Raw genomic sequence first — 27,821 nt, 5'->3', positions numbered from 1 at the left:
ACAGCTGGTGTAAAAAAAGAAAACTCCCTCGTTGAAAGCAAGCAGCTTTTTACAAATGGCTATTGCACCGCTCCTCAATGGTGCATTACTCTCTGATTTCGGTTTTCGACAAGAGAGAGATGGATTGTTTTGGTGTTTGTTTCTGAGGTGGGGAGATGAGAGGTGTGTTTGGTTTTGGCATGGGTTTTTTTTTTGCTTGGTTGGGTTTTTTAAGGAATAGGGAGTCACTCATAATTTCATTTTTTAAAAAATGCTATCCTTTAAACAGGTAATCTGCTAGTGTGCCTACACAGCAAATTCCTTTAGAAGCTGAATTTTCTTCTCCCAGAGGTATAGCAAATACGGTGAGTTTTAAACAGCAATCCTTTATTCCTCAGGTAAAGGCAGAAGAAAGATATCTCTTGCAGTAAAAAAAAGGATGTTTTATAAAATAGAGACTTTCCTGTTTAACCTGTTAGAACTGCTAAGCTAAGAATACTGCAAAACCACGTCACATTAAAGAAATTGGGAAAAATCCCCAAACGCCAGTAAAACACAGTTCTGTAGTTTTCAACAACTGGCTCTCCACTGTCAAAAAAATCAGTGAACAAGAGACAGTGCCATCTCGCAGATGTTTGTTGACTTCACATTTTGCAGCTTCAAATTCAAAAATCAACTAACATTAACAGTTTCAAAGCTACCACGGCAGCCATCTCTTTCTTACCACCTTTCAAATAAGAGTTACACACACTTCTGTCCCCTCCTGCGACAGCTGAGGAAGGCTGATGAGCTAGAATGGAGGCATCTATCCTACACACATTCAACCACCCTTTTTAGTCTATGCCCCAAGTCTGAAGTTAACAGAGCAGCGTAAACTACTAATGACCGAGGGTATCCTCGCGTGGGCAAACTTCCAATTTCATGCTGACAACAGTTTTTAAATAGTTGCTATCAAACCACAATTTACAAGTGGTTACAAGTACATCTATTTTATATATCGAGAAGCTAAGCCACAAACAAGAACGAACATCTCTGCTTTCTCTGATAGGTAATAAAGAAATTATCCATCCGCTGCCTTCACAATTAGACTTGTTTTACCATCTGTATTCTTTCAGGAATGACCACATTGCAGGAAACAGTGCAGAATCGGGCTAATAATACGTATTCCTGTTATTGGGATGACACTCTGCCTTAATGAAAGTGAGGATTAAGCATACAAAAACTCCAATGCAAACTGAAATTTAGTCAGAACAAACGCTGACACCAAGTGGCCATTCACCAACGCAGCAGCTGCCCAGGCCACTGGGAGAGCTGAAGAAATACCGCGCACACAACAAGCAAGTTTAGGCTGGCTCCACAAAAATGAAAACCAAAACACAAAGCAGACATAAGGATCGAGAGTAAATGATACAAAAAATTGTAGGCCTACCCATGGCGCTCCTGCAGTTACTCAAAACTATCTAGTGGGTAACTAGAATTCAATTAGACCGATGCCCATCTTAATTTTTAGATGATTTTCAGAATCTGGCTGCGTTTTTCCGTATTTGTTTTTGAATGAATGCTGCAGAGAACTCAGGGACTTTCCAAGCTGTTACTATTAAAGCAAATTCAAAAGGTAGATTATTTCTATACACGCTGAGTGACTTGCAAATGGCTGGAAAAGCTTCCTGCAGCCTTTTGCTTTGTCAATTACTGCTATGTTACTGTAGGTAATCGAGCGCCACAGACTGCTCTAGCAGGCAGCACACTTTGCAACATTACCTACAATTTTATTTTTAGCAATTGCTACTGTTTTACCTTCTTGATATATATATACCCAGGACTTCAGGAATATTTGTAACTTTCAAAATAAACCATTTAAAGTTGGTCCCATTTTCCTTCCAACAGTTCTGTCAGGAACAACCTCAAACCCAAACACTTATAGAGATTTTAAATAGAACTATTTCTGTAACATGCTAAGAAAGAGTGTTAGCAGCTTTATTTTGTATATTTTCTTCAAAACAGGTATACCATTTATGCTTCCAGTTATGAAGTCAGTCCAAATACTTTTCTTGTACTATTGACTTCTGAATAAACCTGTACACTCACCTTGTTTTCCTGTGTAACCAGTATACTTGCACCCCCTGGCTTCAGTGGCACTTCTTCCATTGCTCCAAACACATCGGTCTCAACAGAGAAGGTCAGCTCTAAACCCAGATCACTGATATCATTATCTAAAATCCACTGCAAATTCTTTGCGTACTCTGGATCGATAGACGCTACGTCCTGATAATTTACAGGTATACCTAGAAAAAACAGACAAAAAAATCCCAATAAATAGGATAAAGCAAAAAGGGTTCCAACTTAACATATGGTAGAAGATTGCCCTCTAGAGAGAAATCAGAATAGTGCAGTAATAGGAAAGGGGGAAAGCAATTCACTGTTACAAACTACTGCAGAACTATACTTACCACATTTTAAAAGCATAAAATAATCAAGTTTCCTTGGTATGCTTTTCTTCCCAGTGCAGCAAACAGCATACCACTTGGGCAACAACAGTTTTACACAATTTTAGCTCACTAATGGATTTCAGTAAAAGCATCTAACCATACAGAACAATATTAAATGAGTTTTCTAAAAGCTTTAAGTTTTCTACATAAGTTTTAGAAACCCAAATATTACATTTCTCTATAGAAAAATATCTTCTTTCCTCAGAGAAAGATTTATAACTGAAAAAAAAATTAAGAGAACCTTCCTTTACTTCGAAAATTCTTTTGCTCTTCATTTTTTTCTTTTTATTCATGTTTGTTATGAGAGCTACTATTCAGCTGAAAAAGTTGAAGTTCTCTCTTTGCTGCACCATCTTCTGTGTGTTGTGAAATGTCACTAGGGTGCCCATTAGCAAAGGTCTTAGCACGCTGTGGACTGCAGAAGCAGTACCCCAGAGAGTAACACAGATTTCAAAGGTTAGCAACCACTGCAAACATGTCAGTAAAAACTGCTACAGCATTTCCCTGGAAGAGCTGACAAGTGCTGAAATGGGGTGTACACAAGCTGTAAGACATTGTTTTTCTAATAAAATCAAGCAACGTTCCAGTTTAGGAGAGGGATAGATTATTTACTAATGAATTTTCACTGACATCTCTAAAAAAAAAAAAAAAAAAAAAGAAGAATCTTACAGCTGCCTAGTAGTTTCTAGAGGACTTTCACTTTTGCTAACTAGTAAGCATATGCGCATTTCACATATGAAATGTGGAAATAATGATGTCTCTGAGGGATATAAGCAAAACATATGGGAAAAGAAGCAGATTGAAAAGTGGGAGTCAGAGACTCCTTTAGAGAAGAAACTGAAGGGGAGTGTTATGGTGAGACTACACGCCTAGTCAGCATGTTGTGAGACCAAAGCACTCAGCTCACACATTTGCTTGACAGGTATTTTGCCAATCAACAGACTCAAGCCAGGCAGTTACAAAGAAACTGTCAGATTTATCCAGACAAAACTTGAATCCCGTGAAATACTATGTATCTTCCTCATGCTATATCCCTAAGGCACCTATAGTTTGAATAGGAAGAGAAATCTCAGCATAATTGCAATAAACAGGTATTTCTGTGCAACACAACTTCAAAAAGACACCACAGGTAAACTCTGAGACAAGTTCAGTAAGATTCAAGGATTTAAGGCCTCCAGCTCAATATACGCTGACCTAGAAATTAATTTTCATTTTTGCTTATGCCATTTCAGGGAGTATTTTCTATTAGACTCTGAAAGAGCAGACTTAAGTCTGACAGCAAATAGCACTGCTAGGAACTTATCTGCTATGTGTCTTTGCATGTTGGAGATGGAAGTTTTCTTTTCCAAACAGAAAAGTAATTGGCTCCCTAGAAAAAATGCAAAGTAACCAGACAGCAGCACTAGTGAAACTTTCTTCTCCTCCCCTGTTTTAAGCAGAAGGCAGACAGATGGACAGTTTGAAAAAACACAAACCTAAGAGGCCTTATTAATTTCTGACTGTATTTCTGCCTCAGTTCTACATCTGTAATACAGTGCAGCCCTCAAAAACATGAGGAACTATGGAATACAGTTTGATTTAACAGCACAAGAAGAAATCATGCAAGCTACATATTTAACATTATAAAGCATATTAGTTGTGTGTTAGCTGGGTCACCACTTAGGTTGGTGATCTTTCCTTGCCTACCAGATATTACTGGAGAAAGATCTCAGTTCATCACAGTGAAAAAAGGTGATGCACCCACCCGAATCTCAAAAAAGTAGTGATATTTGTTCATACAGGTTTCAGCTTCTAATTAAGGTGCTCCCACATCATGTCTCTTGACTAAAGAGAAGAGTTCCTTTGAAAGAGGTCCACACTGTTCCTCAGACACAAGTCTTACCACACTACTAGTGGATTCAGTGCCATCAACAGGAAAGGTTACAGAAAACAAGGATCTCAGTGCAAGGTGAGAAACTAAAGGAATGCAAGTCCCAGACTTCAAAAGATTTCATGCTCCATTAAGGCCTGACAAGTAGCTGAAGGGAGTACCTATGTCTGTAACCTGGTCACTTGTCTTTGGCATGAACAACAGTTAGCATAACCCATAGCTGAACCTGAAACAAAAATGAAACACAAGTCCCTCAGGAGCATCTGCTGCTGCACAAGTTGGGTTTCTTAAGCAAAAAGAAACACAAAGCTGAGGGAGAAGGTCTTGGAAATGTTTAAATAAACCACCACAATTGAGGCAGAAAAAGCAACTACTTTGGCAAGTGGAGGTGTAATTTTTTCCAGTTCTCTGTGTCTTTTAAATAACAAGAAGTGATAAGAACCTGTGAACCTTTGGAACTTAAAGGAATGTGCACAAACCTCTAGAGAGTTGCAGGATGCCTGTTCAACAGAATGACAAGACCTTACTAAGAGGGACTGGTGAGATCTTCTTACCAGAGACTACTCGCTGCTGTTTGGTTTGCAATAGTTACTCTACAAAATTTAAAAAAGAAAAAAAGAGTAAACACTAGGTCATCTTGTCAATTCAGAAACCAATAAATCCAGCACATAATCATGATTCAAACTAGAAGTGAATCCAAATTCATTAGTAGTCATTTCCAAAAAAGATGACGAGCAACACTTAACTATTCTCAAGGTGTCACTGAATAGCAGAAAAATACATTTTTCTCATTGTGAATACATGGAGATCAGCCTATAGAGATCAGAGATCCATCACTCTTCTGCTCACACAGAGGAATCTCTTGATGTTAGAGGCCAACCCTTCAGTCAGTGCCAAATTGTGACACACAAAGACAGGCCTACTTTGGAACCACCTTCCTATATGAAGATCAATGACGAGAGAAGCTCGATGAGGCATTGCCAACACGGTGCTGTTCAGAGCAGCTGCCCTCCATTGCCTCTCACCCAGTGTACACTCACTCTCCTGCAGTGGAAAGCAGTAGCAAGGGAGAGAAATAAAATGCATCCCTTTGTCAAGAAGATCTTGCCCACACCATCAAGCTGCAACAGCATTCCCTGAAAACTTCCAGGGAAGAGAAACAGTAAATCTGAAGTTAAGAGTTGATCTGTCCTGAACTCAGCAAACAAGACTGTAGGTAGACAGACTGATTACAGAAAAACAGAGTAAGATGCTAACAATCCCTTGAAAACCTTGCTAGGTCTTAAAGTAAGGAGCGGTTCTGGAGGAAAAGTAAAACTTCTGACATCAAGCTAATTTGTACTTCAAAAGAAAGTTAAACTCAACACAAAGCAAATTCTGCATGCGGCAGCAAAGGAATTTATGTACTTTGAGGAGTAACGGGAATGCAAACTGAATTTACTCTTCCATCGCATCTTCATGCAAGAGTGAAAATTTTTCATGACAATGCAAAACAGGTGCATCATGTTCAACAATCAAGAGGCAAAAGGTTCTCAAAGCAGAACCCAGAGAAGAGACCACAGATACCACCAGCTAACAGCAGTGGCATCTCTATTAAATAGAGATAGATATCTATCTATCTAGTGGTAACACCAGTCCTTCTCTATTAAAAAGAAGTTACGTTTATATAAAGACATCTGACCAATCCCCTTAAATGCTACACTAAGTGTATGAATTAACCTTCCTCAGGAAGGAGAGAAGATGAGCCTGCATCAGTTCTGAAACACTGTTTCAGGAACTAAGTAGCATTTGTTGGAGTGGGTAGACAGAGAGGTTCACAACAGTATGGATTCACCTTGCTAAGATATTATACAACTGAAGGACTGCAGGCATAATAAGGAATGCCTGATAGATTTTTGCCAGAGTTCCTGAACATTATCAACTTTGTAAGTCTGTCCTAAATTAACTAGGGATAAATTATTTTCATTTCTCAAGGCAGAAGAGACGAATTTCACAACTGTGATGCAAAGAATTGCATACACCATAAAAACAACTGGCTACACTAGACTGCTTTTCAGGCATTCCTAGTCAGCAACATTAAAGACAACTAAATTATATGATTATGCTTTAGATAGATTAATGATGCCTGCCTTGTTTTTAATTTAAGATTCATATTCAAATATAAATTGAAAGATTAACTATTTTAATGAAAGTTGCTAACTGTATAAAATTACCACACAGTTTTGCTGATGTATTTCTGTATTTTGCAACTATAACAGTTCCTAAGAGAGGTTCAGACTCAAATAGCAATTACTGCCATATCATGTTGTGACTGTGATGTACATAAAAGATTAGCAAAACATTCATTTCCAAGAATTTTCACTTTTAATACACACACACAAAGTTAAAAAAGGAAAATGTTTACTGCTTAGACAACTGTTACGAATAGAAAAGCAGAATTTTAATAAAACCATACCAAGAATATGTTTGTAGAATGACCTTGTGAAGTAAATATTCACCAACTGCCTGTGATTCAGAGCCAGCCCCAGGATCTGGCCTGCAAAACGGAAGTAGTTCAAATGATCTGGATTTACAGAAGAGTTGCTGTTGGGCTGGAAGGTTGTTCCTATAAAATACAAAGATTATTGTGCTTCATGACTTAAAAAATAGTAAGCGAAGTTCACACTTATTGAATACTCTAAGCACCTGAAACCACTGACACTGTTTTATTTGGGGCTTGTAGAAGACCATTTGGGGTTTTTTGTTTACACCAAAAATAAATGTATTAGAACACAATGACATCCTGTTATCACAATGATACTAGCCACCCTCCAAGGCTCCACTCTGAAATAATTATCAACAGCATAAGAGTAATCACGACCTGCTAAATTTGGTCCTTCATCTTGCTACACTGTTATGTGCTTTTTTTTCCTCACTCCAATGGGCCACGTTGCTATCAACGTGTGAACATGCTCAAAGGAAGGATCAGAATACACCCACTTCCTCTCATCAGGTTCCAGCCAGATGCAGACAGAAGACTGTCCAGTCCCGGTCTCTTTGAGAAAGACCACATCACACAGACATCCCTGAATCTCCTGTTGACTGAATCCCTTCCTACTTCCCAGGACTTCGTAAGGTAGAAGGTAAAACATCTGTGTGAAATCTTTTATTGATATAGATTTGCTTTACAGGAAGCACCCAAAAGACAAAAAGTCAAATACATTGTAGACTTGTGAAGATCAACATCCAGTTTTACCACAAAAATTACCTGATTTGATTTGTGGATTTCTAAAAGGAAATAGAAGAATACCTCTGCAGTTCCCTTGCAGATGCAGAAGAAATGAAAACACTTTCTATACTACTCTCAAAGCGCTATGGCCTTCTACTATCAAGCAGAAATAGCACAGAGTCATTAAAACCAACAACTCACTCTCCTCTTACAAAAGAGAGGACAACAAAGAAAATATCAAATTAAGAAAAATATTTCATCTGTAGTTACAAAAATGTACAATAGATCGCTTCCCTATATATGAGATCAATTCTGTTAGTGTTGCTTTTAAAAAGTAACTATCTTGTATTCTGAAACCAATTAAGTGACTTTTTTCTTGGATTATAAAAACGCTTTTATAAAAGACACCCTAAAATTAGGTTAAAAAAAGGCAGACTTACCATCAGCTGACTGGGTAAATAAGGCGTAATCTGGGTTAACTATTTCACTGGATAAGATATCAAACCACTCACGCACCACACCCTGTCCCTGCATGGCAAAAGAATAAAACATATTAGTACGCAGAATTTTCACTGCACAGTTACGCTGGGTAACCACGTATTTCTTAATAAAGCATAAAAAACATTTAAAATTAGGATTTAGTTCCAAACAATACTTGTGAAAGATAATTTCCATACATAAATACCATAAAGGAAAACCATGCAATTTTACCCACCATGCCTTCTTCTCCATGAAATCTCACAGCAATCCCCTGCTTTAGTTTTGCACAATTTGCTTTAGACACGACTTCACAGCTACTCCTAAAAATAGAATCTAAATACAAAGTACCAATTAATTCTTTATTATTTTATTTCCATGTATTGCAAAGATATAGCACTTCCACTTATAACACCATACCTCTGTGAACCAAAAGGATGTCATTTTCATTGACAGGCCTGTGCACCATGTCCGAATCTGGCTGCCCAGCATGCAGATGTTCATAGAACCATTCACAGCGATCCTTAAATGGCTACAAAACAAGGGGTAAACCATACTATATAGATGCATTTAATCGAGTAATTCTTCTCTCTAAGCATGACTGGAAAATGGCTGTGCATACTTCTCAATTTTTGAGCTGTGCAGAGAGTTACTCAGTGGTTCTCTCTCAATACACTATAAAGTATTTTGGGAAGAGAAAATGACTAGATGTGCCCTTGAGTGCTTGCTGAAATCTGGTATGCAGAAAGACTAGACCATCAGTTATTCAGAAAAAGCTGTCAGAGTTATGTAAAGTAGCAGGCTTCTACAGTGGGGTCTGCTCACTAATTTTTCTACTTAACTACACTAGTCTACCCTACAGTCACTCTTCAGTCTTGAAATCACGTCCTACGTTAAACTGAGAAGTGAGTTTAGGCTATGCAAGACAGCAGGATTTTACTCAAAAAACATCCCAAACAAACAAAAGGAAATGGTAGGAAATGAGTAAAGGGTAACAAGACAACAAAATGTTTTACCAAAGGAGCTGCCACCTAATGAACTGCAGCCAAATCAACTAATAGTGGTGTATCTATCCTCTGGTTGGTCTCAAAATGTAAGTCAACTAAGGAAAAAGCAGAGCATTTTAAAGATCAATCTATTAGATGTGCGCAAATAGATTTAATAATAGGAAGTTAACTCTGTTCAACTGAAAGATGGACTTGTAAGTCGTTTAACATTGGTCATCTCAAATGGACTTACACATGTATTTTAACGAATTAGAAGTACAGAAATCCAGCTGCCATATCTGTTTAAACTGATCTTTCACTACCTCGGATTCAGAAGCACTGGAGGCCACACTTAGTTCTTCCAACCTCCCCAAATGGATTTTTTTTTTTTTTTAAATATTGTTATTATTAAACAAAACACCCTCTTTATATTCATGGAAGTCATAACTAAGCATCTCCTCACACTTACCTGAGCTTTTATAATGTGCATAAATCTGGACATTAGTTCAGGACACTCAAGAAGAAAATGAAAGTGATCAAAAATTATTTTGGGATTTCTGAAAGAAAAACAGGTTAGAAGCCTGTTAGTCAGAGATCTAATAATAATGCTTCACAATACACAAACTCTACATAAAAAGATAATGCAATCAGTCATATAGAAAAGTTCTAATAGACTCTTCATTTCATAATGTTTTCCTATCTTGTTTCCAAATGACTTCTTATACTACTTCATCCTTTGAACATGGAGGATTACAAGCAGCTCTCTGGACAGAAGCAAGGTTATAAACTGGGCAATCCCAGAGAAACTTTTGGAAACAGCTAAGTGTACAAAGGTGGTTTAGACTTTTTTAAGAAGTCATTCTGTATAACACATTGGAGAAAGAATGGAGGTTTTCATCTGCCTCAAAAGGGAAGGATTTATTTGGAACAAAGATGAGGAAAGAATCTATTAAGGAAATTATTCCACTGCTATGTGAAAAACATCTTGTTCACAAAGTCTCCCAGAATCTTACAAAAGGATTGCTTATATATGCGGAAGAGTTCATTTAAGCCTGAGCTCTGAATCATTAATAGACACTGCCTTGAATTTGGCAGAAGCATTAAAGTGCATATGGTACATATGTCACAACAATAACCTAAAAATACAACTCAATAACAAGGAAAATATGAGTTCGAAGTATTTTGGGAAAAGAAAAAAAGACAAAATAAGAAATTCCATATTTCTTGAAGCTTACCGATTAACAAAACACTTAAGGACATCATCGTGTTTACAGACAAATTCTATAAAACGAGGCGATGTCATCCTGTCCAAAGAAAAACATAAGATGCTTTTGGTTAATGAAGTTGAAAAGAATTTGAATTACAAAAATTGCTGATTTTTTTTAATAAAATACTATGTAAATAGAAATGGATGCTGTTTAACTAGTGAATCATGAAACTAAATACTCGGCACCATTAAGATTTCATAATAAACTAACGGAAAGGGCAAAAATGCCAATAATCAAGAAGGTCAAGCAGCCTGCCCACTGTTACTATATGAACAAAGTAAGCTCAAACTAATGGAGATACACCTTTTTCTATTGAATCCTTCCACCTTTCAGTACAACAATGGAAGCACATATATGGAAGGACTGATACTATATGCACAATGTACATGATATGCACATTATTCTATATTCTTGTCCATTGTATAAAAACTCCCACCACAGACCTTGTAAATTGCAGTAAGTAAGGAAAAGAGCCAGAAAGAAATAATACTGCAAATTTAATAATGGGGTCAAGGTGGTATGCAACAGCTTTGTGAAATAACAAAATTACTTGTTGAGCAAGTGACTCATACACTAGCATAGAATTTTTTTTTCTCATATATATATATATCTGGAGAACAAGGGAAGGACTAACATGAGTGCCAATTTTACTCCATTTATTTACGTCTATGTTCTGCACTTTTTTAACAAATAGAAATTCTTAATTGGATCCTTAAGTTTCAGCAAAAGCTAATGAATACTTGCAAACAAGGATAAAATCCTCTCATCAAGAGCCTTGAAAGGTTGTGAAAAATAGTAGAGCTGTTCCTGTTACCCACACCAATTTAGACAAGAACTGCTAATTTTATATAAAACTGAGCGACTTTCCTTCTCTCCCTTACTGTTTTGAAGAAACAAGCCTCACCATATCCTTCCCTCACACACAAAAAAAACCCAAAGGAAATAAAAATCCTCCATAGACCAAATATGAACATTTGAAACATACTTCTGGTCTGAGAGATGATCTGAAAGTATTAAACAACTTAAAGAGAATCTTCCCTGAAAGGGAAAGAACTCTACCTGTAAGTTGCCACACAAGCTGTAAGGTGCAATATACCGAGAGGAAAAGAAAAAAAAAATCCAAACAAAAACTTAGCATACACTTGTCAGTTTTGATGCTGAAAACTTGGAACATTTTCTGTCAGTGTATTAACAAAGAAAGCCCAGATGCAATATCAGCATTGGCAGCAGAAAAGCAATCATGGCAAGTAAAAGAAAATAACATCAGTATTTCAAATGTTAACCAGCTAATTTTCCATTTAAGCATGAAATGCCATCTTTATTGCATGAATATTAGGAACAGTGGAAAACCATGAGCTCTGTTTACTCTCCTCCATTAAACATAAAGACACTCAAATCTAAAATTAGAGCCATTTTACATTATTTTGTCTGAAAATGTCATTTGCTATAATTTCAAATGTTATTGGAAGATGGCAGCAGCATTGAGTTACACCATTGTGCCATTTACTCTTATTAATATAAAAACTTCAGTAAGTCTCAGATCTTTGCGCTTCTCTACGCAGTTCTGTGAAAAGCCCTAAAACAATACAGAATTCAGGTGTGCTCTGTCTTCCTTTCCTGCATCCCAGGGAGTTCTCCCAGTTGTCACTGACATAGTTCTTACCCTCCTGGCTTTTGGGATAACAAATCTCGATTAAATTTACATAGTATCCATGGGAGCTCTCCCTAACCTGAAGTGTAAATGATGCATAGGAACAGCCCCATTGGGCAAGATCCATCAGCAAGTCACCTGGACAGAAGGAGACAGTCACCTCTCTGAATTTTGGTACAGAGATAAATTGGGGAGGTGGGGGTAGTGACAGAACCTAATCACTTCTATAAACATTTCTGCTTTTCATTTGACTGCTGTAAATAATACTTTACTGGCATTTTACCTTAGCAAGGTTTGATGGGGATTTCAAAGGAAACGCTAACCAGCAGTTCCTTTTTTCAAGCTGGAGCAAAATTAAAAGTGAAAGTACTGAGGTATGTGTGGAACTTGCTGAACCCCAGATTGCCTTCCAGAGTGTCCACAGAGGAGTTTGCCCCAGACAAACGGTACCAGCCAACTCAAAAGCTTTTACTCCACTAGGTTTGGCAGAAAAAAACCCCAAACGCTTACAGGAGCTGGGAATAACCAAGAGTTGCCATGTGGTGGGAACCTTGCTTCCGGATTCCTTAGGGAGCTTGTAATACCACCACACTTACCTAATCTTCCACTCAAGAGGGTCAAAGGATCCTTTCCTTGCAAGTTCACAAATACAATCTCTAACAATCTTGGACAAACTAAGACCTCAGTTACAGTGGACATGTTTTTTGTCTTTTTAAACCAGATACTGATGGTATTAAATTTACCTAAGTTGTAGCGCCTGTTCCATACAAAACTGTTTGCAAACCCAGGACAGAATTCCAAGTGAGCATTACTTAGAGATTGCACTCTCTGTGTTATAAACCTCTGTAATAGAGTCAAACAAGTTCTGCCGCAGCTGCCATTTTCATACAGAAAATAATTAGCATTTTTTTCTGAGCTAACAGCTGCTATTGGATACTCACATTCAATTTAGGGATAATTTCACATTAAGTACTAATGGCAAGAACAGCTAAGTTTCAAGAGATCAAAATTACATTATCTGCAAGTAAGCCACGTGAGAGCCATCTTTGTATCCTACAAAGAGTCATCAGACATTCAATATGAAATCTGCCCCAATGCAGCTACGTTCATAGGCAGCAGCACTATGGAAAATTTGCTGTTTGGTCCCCCAAGGGGGAAAAAAAAAAATCATTCAAATATTTGAACTAGTGAAATCATTAAAAAGCAGTACCCTTGACTGTCACTAATCATCTGGTCAGCACCAACATTCTTCCAAGAAAGCACCCGTGATATGTAAATGCTAACAGTTTAGGTAATAAACAGGATCCCCTCCTTACCCCTGAGGCATCTGACAGGAGCAGCACATATAAAAGGCTTGAATGACAGCACTTAGCCTGTTTGCTGTCATGGAGATAACATCCTGGCAATCAGCACAAGCTTCCTGCTTCCCCGTGACATCGTATGTTTTCGACTCGCCAGCATCAGAGGACAGCTCTTGTCTGCCCTCAGTTCCTGCGGCAGCAAAGGAAGGCGTAGGAGGAGCATCCTGGTGATCTGGTCCTTTTTGCTTCAGTAAAATAGAAGTGATGTTGGCTGAGTCCCTTTTGTTTTTCATCAGCTCCGTGGCTATAAGAACAAGCCATTCATCTAGAGAATGCCAGAGCAGTTCCAGCGGCTGCAATAAACACATGCGAAAACAGACAAAAAAGGAACATGTTGACATTAGATAATACTAATGATGTGATAATCCTCTTAAGGCAAACAAATATCATGCACATTTAAAAGCTTTAAATGATCCTTTAGAAGTCATCTAAGAGATAAGAGTCAAATACTCAAAAAAAAATTTAGTACTTGTAGCCATACAGCAGAGAGAAAATTTCATATAAAAGGAAAATAATCAAGAACCAGATGGAATAAATAAAATAATTTAGGAAGGGTGAAACACTGAACAACTTAACTGAGTTTGGCCTCATGGTTGTGTACACTACTACCCAACTGCTGCACTCAAGCAGAGAGAGTAACACACATGCCAAATTTCCAGAAAAAGAGCCTGTCAGTTCTTTAAAACCCTGGTCGAAGAAGCTCCACGTACCCGGTAGGTGGAGCGAACCCCAGAAAATACCACTGAGATTGAGACTCACGTAGGTATCTAGGAAGATGTGCCTTATGCATAGTGTGTGCTCACACAACTCATTTTGATAGCATCTCAGATGTCTTAGAGTAAGGGTCACTAATACCACACTTTATGAAATGGCAACAAGCATTAGTAGGATCACGTATCCATTTTTAAAGCTATAAATTTTACTTGAACAAAATCAATCTTTATTCACTACCACCAGCTTAAAACCAATATAATCAAAACCTGATACATTTCCTTCATTACATATTTGCTCTGAGGTGCAGGCCTACTCTGGTGGAGAGAGAAGGCTGAGAGACCTCTGGTTGTCTCATGAGCATTTCAAAAAACACAAGGGCTGACTGTGCTGTCCCTTAATGGTGTTTAAGGGGACATTTCACAAGCACACAGTCAAGTGAGAACAGGAATGTCTATCCCACAGGGAGACAATTCTGACTCAAGTCTTTCATAGCGTTCCAAAAGTACAAGTGAACTTCTAAATGCATTCCTTTTTACATACATTATTATTACATCAACATTTTCAACCGATTAAAGCATTGGAAGACTTAGCAGATATTGAAAATTACATTCTCATCTTCTAAAGCTGCCTTTAAAAATGAAAAGCTATTCACAGAACAGCATACCAGAAGTCTATGCTATCTGGAGCACTGTCAGTACACCTAATAGTGACACACTCTCACTACACAATAAATTACTTCTCAAAAGCTGTATGTTAAAAAATTCTGTTGAAATATACCACTAAAAAATTTAGCATTATGCTTCCATTTTTTCCCCAGTAAGAAAAGAAGTCTGGAGAAAGCCAGGCTGATCTCTAAGACTGGTACAATTTGCTCAACATACTGTATGATACCCGATAAATCCTTGTACTCCTGGTGACCACACATTTCTCTAGATAGCGATCTGAGTATCTCCAGTGTAGGCATCATTTTCTACATGAATGTCTGCTATACAGGATCAAGTTAGTTTCTTTCCAAGCTACCTGTCTTTTCTACCTGGCAGACCTTCACCACAAAACATAATGTAGAACAACTTTCTAACAGAAAATAGGATTCATTGAATACATGGAAGAATTAAAATGCAACTGTGTTCTTAACATGTAACACATGAGAAACGAGGTAGTTATTTAGTAGAATACTAAAATGTAGTTTTCTTCTCTCAAACTTTTCAATGCTTAGCTTGCCAGACACCACTTTTCTGCTGATTGCTTGTGTTTTCCCTTATATTTCCCACAGACTTAGCATCTTAGTCTTTCAGAACTCTCGCAACTGATTTGTTTTTCCAAAGCTAGTTTTTCCACAGACTCTAATCACAAATTCATTCAGAAGTGTAGTCAAGCATAGTGAGTTCAACATTTCACTTTGCTTTTTTTCTAGTGTAACTTCAGGATATAAAGCACTCCTCCAAATATTGCCCACCACCTCTGTATCCATGGCTGTCAGCACTTTCTGTTAGCATGCATGATCAGACCTTTTCAAGCACAATACGGACATATTCAATCACACCACTAACGACATTTTTTCAAAACTACAATTCAGCATTCTTCAGTCCATTCTTACCATGAATCGCATATTAAACACAACCCTCCACTTAACCTTCAGTTTTCACATCTTGCACTTCAGAAAAGTTTCTTTGGAATTACACACGAGTCTGATCAACTGCCCAGCTTTACAGCTGCACACCTCATCTCTCAAATGTGAGGATTCGCTATGCAATTCCTTCCTCTCTGCCCATCAAGAAAGAAAGACACTAGAAATCAAACCCTTATTCAAACTGCAACACTGGAGCAAAATCTTTTGCCAGGTGACAGATCATTAGTCTTTTAAGACACAGGGAGCAGCAGATCATTAGTCCGTGAAGTGAGTGTCACGGCAGAGAAGTCAATTCAATTCTAGAAAAGAATCTTAGTATTTGAAATGAGGGAAAAACGTTAAGGGCTTGCCGACTTTGTTCAACTAGACAGGGAGATTTTGCTACTTGCCTCTAAAATTTTCAATAGGGATCTCAAATTTAAAATCTTTAAGTTTCATGTTGACTTATTAATATAGCTTTACTCCCGTTTTGGAGTAGCAACCTCTATGTTTTCCTTAATAGCCTGTACTAAACAGTTACATGGCCTATATTCAAGAAAACTCAAAACAAAAACCAGAAAAGCAGTTCTGTTCCACTGACCAGCACGTCCCACATGCAAGTCCTGGCAGCAACAAAAATCACAAATGCCAGGTCTTCAAGTAGCCTCCATATTATTGTAATAATCTAGAGATATAGTGGGGTTTTTTTCCCCCCTCTCCAAAGAGGCAAAAGAGATCATCACAACTATGTCTTCAAGGAAAGGACAAAAGGAAAGGGAAGGCAGGAATAAGAAAGAACAGCAGTCACCCAATTGATTCAGCACTGTCTCATCTCCCACTACCCAGTTACTGTAAAATTAAGGAAGAACATGCTAATCCAACCACAACTGAAGATTAACTTAGCATTACCAGACCAGTGTGCCCCATTCCCAAATGAGAATAAGTTCTCATCAGCAGTTTTGTATTTTTGAGTTCGAAGTTTAAACCAACCTTAAAAATATCACAAAGACAACAGCAACCCTAGTAAAGGGCTGCCCAAGTTTTAATACTTCCAAAATAACTAAATTAAAATAGCAATAATAATTCTTAAATCATCCTGATTTTGTTTTGTTAGCTAATGCAACAGTTATATGTATTTTGCTCATATATTAAAAAATACAAATGTCATTTTTACACAATTAGGAAATACTGATATTTTCTGAGACAATCATGCCAGTTGTGTAATATAAGTCTACTGCAAGAGACTTAACTCCACACTAAATTGAGAAACAATTCTTTCAGCATACAAAGTCGTTTGGGCACACAGATAAGTGATTCTGCTGAAATACAATTTCCTTCGCAAATTGCAATTGAATGTTTTCATTTGTTTTATAGTGAGTTCTGAAATGATCTGGAGTTGAAAAGCATGAAACCTTCATTTTTTTCCCTTTTTGGGCTATGAGCAAACCCAAAATGCAAGCAGATGAGGTCAGCTACTCCTAAAACCTTGACGAATAAAAGGTAGCAGAAAATTTACAGAGAAAGGTAACAGAATAACTTACTGCAGATAGTTCCTGTATTAAATCCATTTAACTTCATCTTGTTATTTAATCTGGTATATTTAAACCAATTTTCATTAAAATTGTTAGAAAACACTGCCTATAATAAAAGGATTCTTGTGATTTGGGTAGGACTTTGTTTTTTGTAAATAGAAATCTGGTTAAACTCACAATGTGCCAATCTAGCTCAACATATTTGACTGACTAACTCTAAAGGACAATTATTAGATTGTATACTGTAAAATGCATTACATTTTGCCCACGGTATTTTTCATACTCAAGTATGAGTTTTAAATTCATTATATAAATCATGTCATAATTAAAATTATTTTGCTATCAGAAAAACAACCATTTGTGTTTGTTTTTTTAAATAGTCTAATGTTTTCCTCTTTCCAAAAGAAGATATTTAAACAATAACTGAGCTACTTAACTAAATATAGCTAGAACTAAAGTATCATCTTTCACGATCTTATCAATATAGCTCAGTCTTACAACTCATTAGAAGTAACCTGAAGAACACATCATATCATCAAATAAATGCAGTAATTTCAAAGTACCATTTTCAGAACACCCTGAAAGAAATGTGAAGGTTAAAGAAAATTCTCATGTAATCACTGGCATCTAAATTTGGTGATATGAACTGTGTCGCATAAGAGCATGAAGAGAGACAGGGGGGAAAAGAGACCATCCTTCAGTTCCTATTATTTAGGTGCTCCAAACAGTATGTCAGTTACACACCCAACACAGATTGAGTGACATGCAGGAAACTGGAACTGCTTTACAGAAAGGCAAGCTATGATTTTCTACAGCAGGATTCCTCAACCAACAAATATTTTTAAAAAAACCCTTCAGGAATAAACATCTAAATGGCAAGCACTGAAGTAAATGTTTGAAAACAGCTACAAATCAATAATCTTGTGAGGGTGGTAGTAAGCTCGTATGTTTCAAAGCACATAATAATAAAATGCAAGAACAACTTGGGAAAAAACTTCATGATCACAGTGAAAACAATGATCAGTTTAATACACAATTATTTCCATTTATCTTGTAAGCTGGATAAAACTAAATGATCAGAACTCCCAATGATTCTCCAAACACTGTTTTGAAATTACATTAATACAATCTATTATATTAATATTACCACATTTTGAGATTACTACACTCTTAAAATAGAAACAAAAACAAAGTTTACCAAAACCAGCTGAGTAACTAGGCCTTCAACATCTAATAAACAATACATTAAACCAGAAATAAACAGAAATTGTAAGATGAGATGTGCATCAGTGGCAAATGAATCCAATGGGGGAAAAAAAAAAAAATAATTAAGGAGAAGGAAAGAGGTAGGCTTAACTTAAGAAGGGTAGGGACATCAACCAAACTTACTTCCTGTTCATGAGATGTCTGATTAATGAATGCATGCTTTGTGAAATTCATCTCTTTAACGTCTATCTTCCTAACAACATCATATACTTTTCTGACCTTGAACACCTGACTTCTTGGAGTTTTATTTCCATTGTAGCCCATGTCATTTCCATTACTGGGAGAGGATGGGCCAATGCGAAAGACATGGCAAAATATCCTCACGATCCTTAAGAGACTCTTCATTTGAGCTTCATAATTACTTGACAAGCTGGGGGAAAAAATGGAATATTTAAGTTTCTTTTCCTAAATGAAACAATTTAGTATATCAAGGAGTAAGCAATCTAATGGTAGGATCTGACACACGTACTTAGAAAAAACCCTAAGCTTTAAACCCTAGTAACTTTAATTTTTTTCTTTCCTGCACCAGTCCCAAACATCAAACAAAACCACTATAATTTTACTAACACATACTCAAAATTTTAACTGGAAGTGAAATAAGAACAGCAAATTCCAGATCTTGCAAAATACTTAATTTGTTTTTACGCACATGTACACTTCTCATGAACCACTGGTAAGAAATTCAACTTACTACAGTAAGGATCTCAGTTTATGAAGTTCGGATCTCGATGTATGAAACAAATTGGGATATCCAGTTGAAATGCTTTTCAATCCAGAAAATATAGCATCAAATGGTAAAAGTGTACTGACTAAACAGATATGCTGCCACATCCCATCCTCACCTAGTTGCTAGCCTAAATGCCCATTAGCTACCTCAATTAGACAAGAGACCAGGATGGGAAATATGGCACTGTTTCCACTCAAACAAAAACATGATCTAAAAGATACTAGATAAAAGCATCACTATGCTTTTTATTTATCCAAGGAATATATTAAAAGTTTTATATCTTCTTAACTGAACTGGCCAACACTGAACTCTGTACCAATACAGTGTGAACTCTGACATATTCATGAGCTTGTGCACAAGCAGAAACTTCTCCATCAAATACAACTTAGTTTTCTTTCTTTAAACCCCAATCAGTAAGAATTCTTCCATCTTGAACAGAAACTGCAAGAAATTGAAACATTTTCTACTGAAGTCTACTCACTTATAAATGTTATACAAGTGAGTATGTATTCAATTCTATCCTTAAAGTACTTGCAACTTAAAAACGGGCTTTCTAACTGTAAGATCAGTATACACCAGAAAACTGACACCTTAGAGGGTGCTGTAAATCTCTGATGCAATTACTAATCCTTTAATTCACAAGCCTGAAACATAGCTAGTTGTAACATCATAGTACCTTCATCAGGATCTCTCTCTCCCTATGGTATGGGTAAAAGTAAAAAGCCTTATTTGTTTACAGCACTGTATTTTAATGCCAGTGAGGTGTTAACTTAAAAAAGCCACACACTGAGAACTCTACCAAACTGATAAACAAAGTACAACTATTTTGTCACAATTTAGACTTCAACCAGACTAAGTTTTCAGTAAATCTAGATTAGGAAAGGAATACAAAGAGTTAACAGTGCAAGAGTAGAAATGTTAAGTTTTCAACCAGGTAATGAAAATTCCCTGACTGGTGGGCTGTAATTGTATTACCAGAAGCTCTGATCACAGTCAGAAATTAGCATTTAGAAAAGTCTTTGCTTGTATACCAAAAGAATCTATGAATATAACAAGCTAACTCAAGAAGCTAACTGAAGTGTCGGAAACAAAAACTTCAACTGAGGTTTACCATCCCTCAGCAGCAGTGTTCTCCTGGCAAAATTTCAGTTTAAATTTCCTGGTCTCCAGGATGAGGACTTACATCAACAGGAAAAATTTAAAGTGCTTTTAATAGTTTACTGAAGGTTTTACTAGCATATTTGTAAACATCCAGCTAGGCCAAATCTGCACCAGCAAGACCAAATCATGTCATGCTACAACTATCTCTTGGAAAGAGGAAACACACGGTGGAGGTAATATGCTAACTGAACTGGCTCCTTGCTGGTGTTCAAGGCAGAAGTCCTCAGGCAGAAGCTTGGTGGCTCTCCTGGCTGCCTGCTAGAAGCATTATGAAAAAACAACTTAAGACACTTTTGAACTAAACAACCAATAAACCCAACAGCAGCGGGCACCCAGGAAACTAAGAGCAGTGACACTAGCTCAGCCATGCAAGAGTATCATTATTGGAGGTTTTAATGTACAGAGTGCGTTTTACAGAGTATTTGTTGTAAGGAGGGAGCAGAAAGAGGCCCAGGCTCAGAGGTCTGTATTCACTACGTACTAACTTCATCCTCCTTGTGTTAATAAAGCAACTGAGAAATACTTAGTTGAAGTACAGATTGAGGCCTCTGACGGGGAACAGAATTGGAGAGAACAGAGACACGGGTTTTGTGAAATTGTTTCTTGTAATACAAGAAAATCATTCCATTTCCCATGTGACACACTACAAAGCACCAAAGAGAAGCAGGCCAGTAAGAGTCCGCAGGACACCCTAAGCCCAGGCATCCCTGGAAATGCCTGTCCATCCAATGCAACACAAAACTTCCAACTTGTCTTCAGCCTCCACTTGTCAACCCACATGCACCAGTACAGGAACACGTACGGGCTCAAATTCAGAGACAGTACAGGCTCATAGATACTGTTCCTACAGCCTTACTGAGGGAACAGTGCTCAATACAGAGGAGCAGTAACTGCAGTAAATCAAATCTAAACACGCAATCAGTTTAATTTCCCTCTGAGGATCCTGAAATAGAAATATATACTGCATCATATGATCTAATCCAGCTACCATGACTTCTGACAATGTCCCCCATACAAAACAAGTTTGAAACCCTTCCTTCCTGAATGGTTTGACACTATCACAGTTTATTTGTGGGAGATCTGTTGGCTCTAATGAAGCCTGGAGACAAAAGGAACACGTTACAAGTTGAGCTGATTACACACTGAACCCCAATAACTAAAGTGCTTCAAAAAGCAGCAACAAAATATCATCAATAGGTCTGTGCACTTTAACCCCAAACATCTGAGGGGTTTAAGTCTTTTATGCTCATTCATCAAGGCAAACACCCATCAGAACAAGATTACAATGAATGTACACAGATTTTCTAGTATTGTCTAGGAGTTCTGACCTGCTATCTACAAGCTCCATCCAAATTTAACATGATTGATGGGGAAGAAAAAAAAGCACCTAAAACTAAGAATATATTATTTAGTATCCATTTAACTGAAGGGCTCCTTGTGCCCTGGCCACAGTTGAAAAGAAACATTCAAAGTCTTATTTCTCTACAACCTATGCCAACAGGCCTCTCCGGTTATAGAAACTCTTAAGCCTCTCTTTTCCAAGAAGCCAGGCAGAACATGTTAGTAAGGAACTTCCATTCATGCTTTCAGGCTCTTGACCTCTTTGAGAATAGATTTTCTTGGCTTCTAGTAAAGCATAAAGGTCAGAGCAAATTCTGCTAGCTGTTGAAAACAGTAAAAGCTTAGTGGTGTTCCAATAGATTACCAATGAGGCATTTTGCACAAACTCCCTTAAACAAATGCCACAAAAACTAGGAAAGTATACTAGGAAAACATGCTTGCCTATTTTTTGTGTTTCCCCAAGTAATCACTCCTCGCACTGCTGAGACAGCACACTGGTAGATGAAATTTTTGGTCTCCTATATTAATAGCCATTGAAGGAAATCAGAGCTAGCAAACATAAGACAAGTGTCTGAAGTAACAGAAGTCTCCTAAACATACAAAGAAGGCACACAGAAAGCAAAGATATGGAAAAGAAAAAAAAAAAAGAGAGGAAAAAAACAAAAGAATGATTGATAGTAAAAAGCTTCCCTTCCTAGAGCTGATACAGCCAAACTAACCAAACAAAAAATACACTTACTTCTCTGCAACTCAAGCTTCTAGGTGCCAGCAGCTATACAAGGACACCAGCTTTCTCTCCTGAAGTCCTCATGAATACACTGATCTAAAAAGCCCCTGTCACAAAGAATTATATTTGGTATCCATCTACTCCAGCATGCACCCAACATCAGACAGTTTAGATTATTAAAACTATTAAGTAGCACTAACTACCAGGAAGCTTATCAACCTACTCGTGATCCTTTCACACTTACCTAAGCAGTTTGTGACCATTTGTTGTAGCAACTTCAGCAAGACTTGTTAGGATTTTAAGATACTGGCTTTCGCTCTGCTGAGACAAGTGTTCCAGAACTTGCCGCAACTGATACAATAAAACAGAAGAAATTTTGAAAGGAATGTCAGATCAACATTTAATTTAGAACATTATCACCCAGGCATTAACATCTAGTAATATTAATGTAGGTCTATATTGTCCAACATCTAATCCAACCTCAGTTAACATTTCATTATAATTTACAAAGATTACTGAAAAGATACCCATTCAAGCATCAATGTATGTTCTACAGGATATGTAATATTATATAGAGTGCTATGAATGTTGAATACTTAACCATGCATTATTAATTCATAAGAACTTATTTTCATCTGAAAAATGAGTGGGATACACCTCCAACTTCTGAAAGCTAAGAGCATATTTTGAGTTTCATAATTCATAATTTACCTGTCTCCCCAGTTCACGCCTCCGTTAGTTTATGACACAGTGTAAGTGAACCCTGGATCCTAGAGTCTGCTCTCACAACCTTCATTTTTGCTCAAGATACTGAATGTCCTTCCTTGGATAACAAGTCATACCCTGCTAATCAATAATTGTTATGACAACCCTTTTCTCAAAATTGCCTTTTTTTTTTTTCTTGTTTTTGCTAATACCATCATGTGGCTCCCAAAGACTAGATGTTGCAAACATGCAGACGCTGGCCCTGTCTTCAGCTCCTTTGTTCCACACTTTTCTCTAGCCTAGACATTCTCTTGCAGCGGCACCGCTCTTCACACGTTCCTATTGCACCCTCACTCTCTTCTCTCACTTTCAGAAAGTTCAGTAATCCTTCTCACGGGACCATAGAAAGGTGAAATGAATCTCACAAAGGTAATCTAGTCCTTTGCCCCAGGGCAAGACTGCTTGTATCTGTGATCCAAACTGGCTTGCCCAATTTGCCTGCCTGGTTTTCAGACATCATCTACTCTGCAAGCCTCGGCAGCTTCTATGTGATCTAACACTTCACTGTCCTCAACCATGTGAAAGTTTTTTCCTGAGGGTTCAGTTGAATTTGTAGCTACAAATGTCTAAGGCAGTATCTTTCTCCCTGCAGTCTGTTGATAATCTTTCCAGTTTGTCAAGAACATTTAAAATGCAAGTCACAACTTCTAACATACATTTTAGTCTCTTCATGCTACCACTTCAGATCATATGAACTGGTCACTATCCAAGACTTTGAGCAGACCAGCTCAGACCTGGCTGCAGAAAACCATACTTAAAATATGCTTCCATTTTGGCAATGAAGCATAACTATACCATGTATTATTATCTAATATATTTTGCATGCCCTTCATTCAGACCTTGGGTTTGCACACACCTCCACAATTACTCAGACAGACAAAACATCCATTTTTATTGTTTACTCTCTTCATTTATACAATATATGGTAGTATGCTTTGCCATTTACCTTTCTGTAGGTGTTTTTTGTTCCATGGTTTTAGTCCTTGAACTTTCTCATTTATTTGAAAATATCTACACCATCTCCCCAGGTTTCTAATACACACTTTTAAGAATTCCCACTTTGTAGAACTCAACGCTGTCTCAGAAATTTAAACAGTGATTTATAAATCCTCAGTCTTTTAGTGGAAGTAACGAGATTGCAGAGAACAATAAGAACTTCAAAAAAATCTATCAAACCAACTTCAGCGAAGTGGCAGCCTTACTAAATCTATTATTTCTTCTTTTTTTTTCTTTTAATATACAGTCTGTAAGATTGTTTGCAATTATTTTCAAGCAAACACCATATTAAAAACCATATATTTGGAAGGAAAAAAAGCACCCCATACTTTCTTCCTCCTACACAACAAGAAACAAAAATTCTTTTCCTTGCTTTCTTTGCTTTAGATTGCATTACCCCACAATAATACAAGAAACAATGTATAGAACCGCTGAAAAAGGAACAGAATAGTTTCATCTACAGCAATAATGATCAAATGAAATCGCAGCTGCAATCTTTTACACTGTAATTGTACAAGGCAACTCATATTCTGAATGTTCACGTTCATTCTAGATGACTCAAGCCTTGAGAGACATCCTAGAACAGGTATCTGCAGAGAACCACTAAATGAAGGAAACTGGGTCCATTACCCAGAGGAACTGTATATACAGAATGTTCTACCAGCACCTTTAGCTTGCAACAAGTTTGCTCTTTCAGTTCTTAAACTGTCTAGATCACTTTGGCAAATATGCAAAGTTTGAACACTAAATTAAAATAGATCCTACATGTAACCCCAAAGTCTTGTGTTTAAAACTATATGAAGACTGTACATTTTCCATGGGTGAAAGAAAAGTACATAGTGGTCAACTACTGCAGCACTGACAGTCAACAGCTGGTACTGTCTTCTAATTAGGACACTAATATTAAGCAGTCAGATTTCCACAACACAGCCAGATCACTAAATATAAAACATATAATACTGTATTACCATGTTTTCCCGTAGATCTTCATTCTGTGTCATTTGAATTATTGTTTGGAAAAGTCGAGGATGATATTGTATTAAGACTTCACAGGTCTCTCCATACCCACCCTAAAAAGCAATAGTTCAAAAAACATTTTAATTAAAAGAAACATTAGAATTTGCTTTCATACTATTATAGGCATTAAAACCTACTGGGGATTACAAAGTATTTTTTTAATGCTGAATGGAAAAAAAAAAAAAATCAATCCTAAAATAAACTGAAATTCAATAGTCTATCAAGGTTAGAAACAAAATGTTCGGGAGATGATGAAATCAAATTCTTTCATTTGTATTGGCTCTCCTTCTTTCGAAACACTTTCCTATTTATATTTGGACAAAACTTCCCCCAACAATTTACCAGAGATTAAAAACAGTGCAATATTTATCCTCTCTTCCCATTGCTGATAGATTACGCATGTCCACCTAATACCCAGAATCTCATCCTTCAAAATTAGTATTTTCCTAAAGTTTCATAAGGTACAAATCTGACTTGAAAGGAAGAAACAGGACAAACTCATGAAATGGTTATTTAACTTTAAAATTAATACCCAAATATGATTCAACTTGTGCCTTAGGTCAACAGCTCAGACTAACTTCACTACCTTCTGAGAAAAATGTTTTTTTGGAAAAAACAGAACTTGAATTTGTGGTTTGTATCAACTCTTATTTAACAGAGTTTCATTTTAAGCAGGCACCTAACACATCAAATTTTACACTAGCAAGATGACCAAATAATGTATTAAATGTTGCAACTCCAGAAGCTCCTTCTCTTCATGTGACAGTTCGTAACTTGCTTCAATGGTGACAGATTCATTTGATTGCTCCTGGTGCCAAGAACTTAAGTATTAAAATTGAAACCACACAGAATCTGCAAGAGTTAAAGTCAGTTCTTCAAAATCAAGGTAATACCATGTTGACAAGCATGATTCTATAATTTCGATCTTCTAAAAACATGTATCTACTCTGAAAAGAAAACCTGTGGGCAAAGAATAAAACCCTTGATGAAAAACAAAGAAAATGCTTTGTTTTCTCCTTTTTTTACTTAGTATTATAAGCTTGTAAACTAGATGAGCTTGAATACAGTAAGATCATCACTACAAAACACCAAACACCAGGTGTCACTACTTACACCTAAAAAAAGTTGACAGAATTCTGATGTCTACAGAATTCTGTAGACAGAAAACTGGAGACTGAAGGAGACATTTGAAACACTAATCATAAAAACTAAGAATAGTACCATTAAGTGAACACTGGTATAGTTTCTTACAGGTCTGTGGCTACAGGAAGCTTAAAAATTTAATAGACTTTATGTGTTTTTTATGGTAATAATTGAGACCAAAATAATCTGTTAATACAGCACAAAATTTGAACAATCACCTTTATCCTGCCAAACTGATGACATGCACTAAGGTAATACAATGCCCACTAACTACAGTGATTTATTTATTTTTTTCAGTCTTCAGTTCATAGCTTTCTAGTCTGCTGATTCTAGCAAAGGTTCAAAAGCTTCCATTCATTCATTATGTGTAATTTACACATTAACCTTAAACTGATCCTACAGAAAAGCATGTTAAGTGTTCACAAATCAAGAAAAGACACCTTAGCAAGCAGTACAAATAATATTTGGTATCAAGCAAGAAAGACTGTGCTTTTGCATAGCAGTTGAAAACACTTGAGACTTTTGCCCTTTTTCATCATGCAGATACACTATTTGGAATACCCTTGAAAAGTAAGAGTCAGCACTATATAAGTTATGCTTGTTTTTATTAGTAATATTTCTTCAAGGGAAAAAAACACATATTAGTTGAGATTTTAAAAAAGCCACACTCCTTTCTGCATGCCTTTACCTCTTACTTGTTAACAGCCTAAACAGAGCCTATTACCATTTGATCAAGGATTCCCAAACTTTCTAGTAAAATGGAGTTCTGCAAACTCTTTGTTTCTTGTGAGCTCCAATCTTGCAATGGGATCTCACTGACATTTTTAAAAAAGCTTTTGCAAGGGGTACTATTTGAGAACCTGCAAAAAAATTAAGTTATTTTCAATTTAATTGCAAAAAAAGAAAATATTTTTGCATTTCTAAGGACTACCACCTTTCATAGGTCTCTATCACTTAGAGGTGACACTGTAGTAAGTGACAGAAGTTCACTGAAAAAGAGTGTTGCTAATTCCATACCTGTACACAGAGATCCAGTGGAGTAATACCATTTTTGTCAGGTAAATATTTGGCTCCTCTCATCAAAAGAATTTGTGCCGTGTCTCTCTGACCATGGCTATTCAAAGGAAGAGAACAGAGTTAATACAGCACTTATACGCTCCACTATGAGTCATAAATCTGGCTTTATTGCCTCTAACAAACAAAACTATTTGTTTTGTCCTAGCTTATGCTGGTTATGTTATGAAACTAAGCAGAAAAACAGGATGTAACATAATGCCACATATTCTTCTACTGTCTTTCAAGGCCACGGCAGAAGCGCAGCATAAAATTAGGTACAGCCCATTTATTAAGCTGTTGTCACCCTCATCATTCAGAAATAATTCATCTTAGCCTAGACTCATAAATTGTTTATGTCCCTCAATACCTAGAGCATATGCTTTCCAAAACCCTTTTTTCTGAAGAAAATGAGAAACTGGGCACCAGTGATTAGATGTTGACTTCATTAAAAACATGTTGCAAGATCAGTTGACTATCC

General features: G+C 36.9%; 1 protein-coding gene across 3 annotated transcripts in view; it reads right to left on the bottom strand.

Moving 5' to 3' along the window:
- HACE1 (HECT domain and ankyrin repeat containing E3 ubiquitin protein ligase 1) overlaps positions 1-27,821 on the bottom strand; it is a 49,444-nt gene that overhangs the window by 10,344 nt on the left and 11,279 nt on the right. For 2 of the 3 annotated variants that reach the window (XM_014964686.1, XM_014964688.1), the window contains 12 exons: positions 27,305-27,401; positions 25,096-25,197; positions 22,611-22,717; positions 18,534-18,780; positions 13,245-13,582; positions 10,245-10,313; positions 9,479-9,566; positions 8,444-8,555; positions 8,262-8,359; positions 7,987-8,074; positions 6,794-6,943; positions 2,068-2,264 (listed from right to left, as the gene is read on the bottom strand). In XM_014964686.1, the coding sequence (XP_014820172.1) occupies positions 2,068-2,264; positions 6,794-6,943; positions 7,987-8,074; positions 8,262-8,359; positions 8,444-8,555; positions 9,479-9,566; positions 10,245-10,313; positions 13,245-13,582; positions 18,534-18,780; positions 22,611-22,717; positions 25,096-25,197; positions 27,305-27,401 (1,693 nt within the window). The remainder of the gene's footprint in view (positions 1-2,067; positions 2,265-6,793; positions 6,944-7,986; positions 8,075-8,261; positions 8,360-8,443; positions 8,556-9,478; positions 9,567-10,244; positions 10,314-13,244; positions 13,583-18,533; positions 18,781-22,610; positions 22,718-25,095; positions 25,198-27,304; positions 27,402-27,821) is intronic. The other variant, XM_014964687.1, reaches the window with a different exon arrangement.

The sequence above is a fragment of the Calidris pugnax genome, unplaced genomic scaffold (genome assembly GCF_001431845.1).
Source record: "Calidris pugnax isolate Ruff unplaced genomic scaffold, ASM143184v1 scaffold219, whole genome shotgun sequence".
NCBI classification, from domain to species: Eukaryota; Metazoa; Chordata; class Aves; order Charadriiformes; family Scolopacidae; genus Calidris; species Calidris pugnax.
The sequence above is the reverse complement of the archived record's forward strand: the minus strand, read 5'-3'. Positions and strand labels throughout refer to the sequence as shown.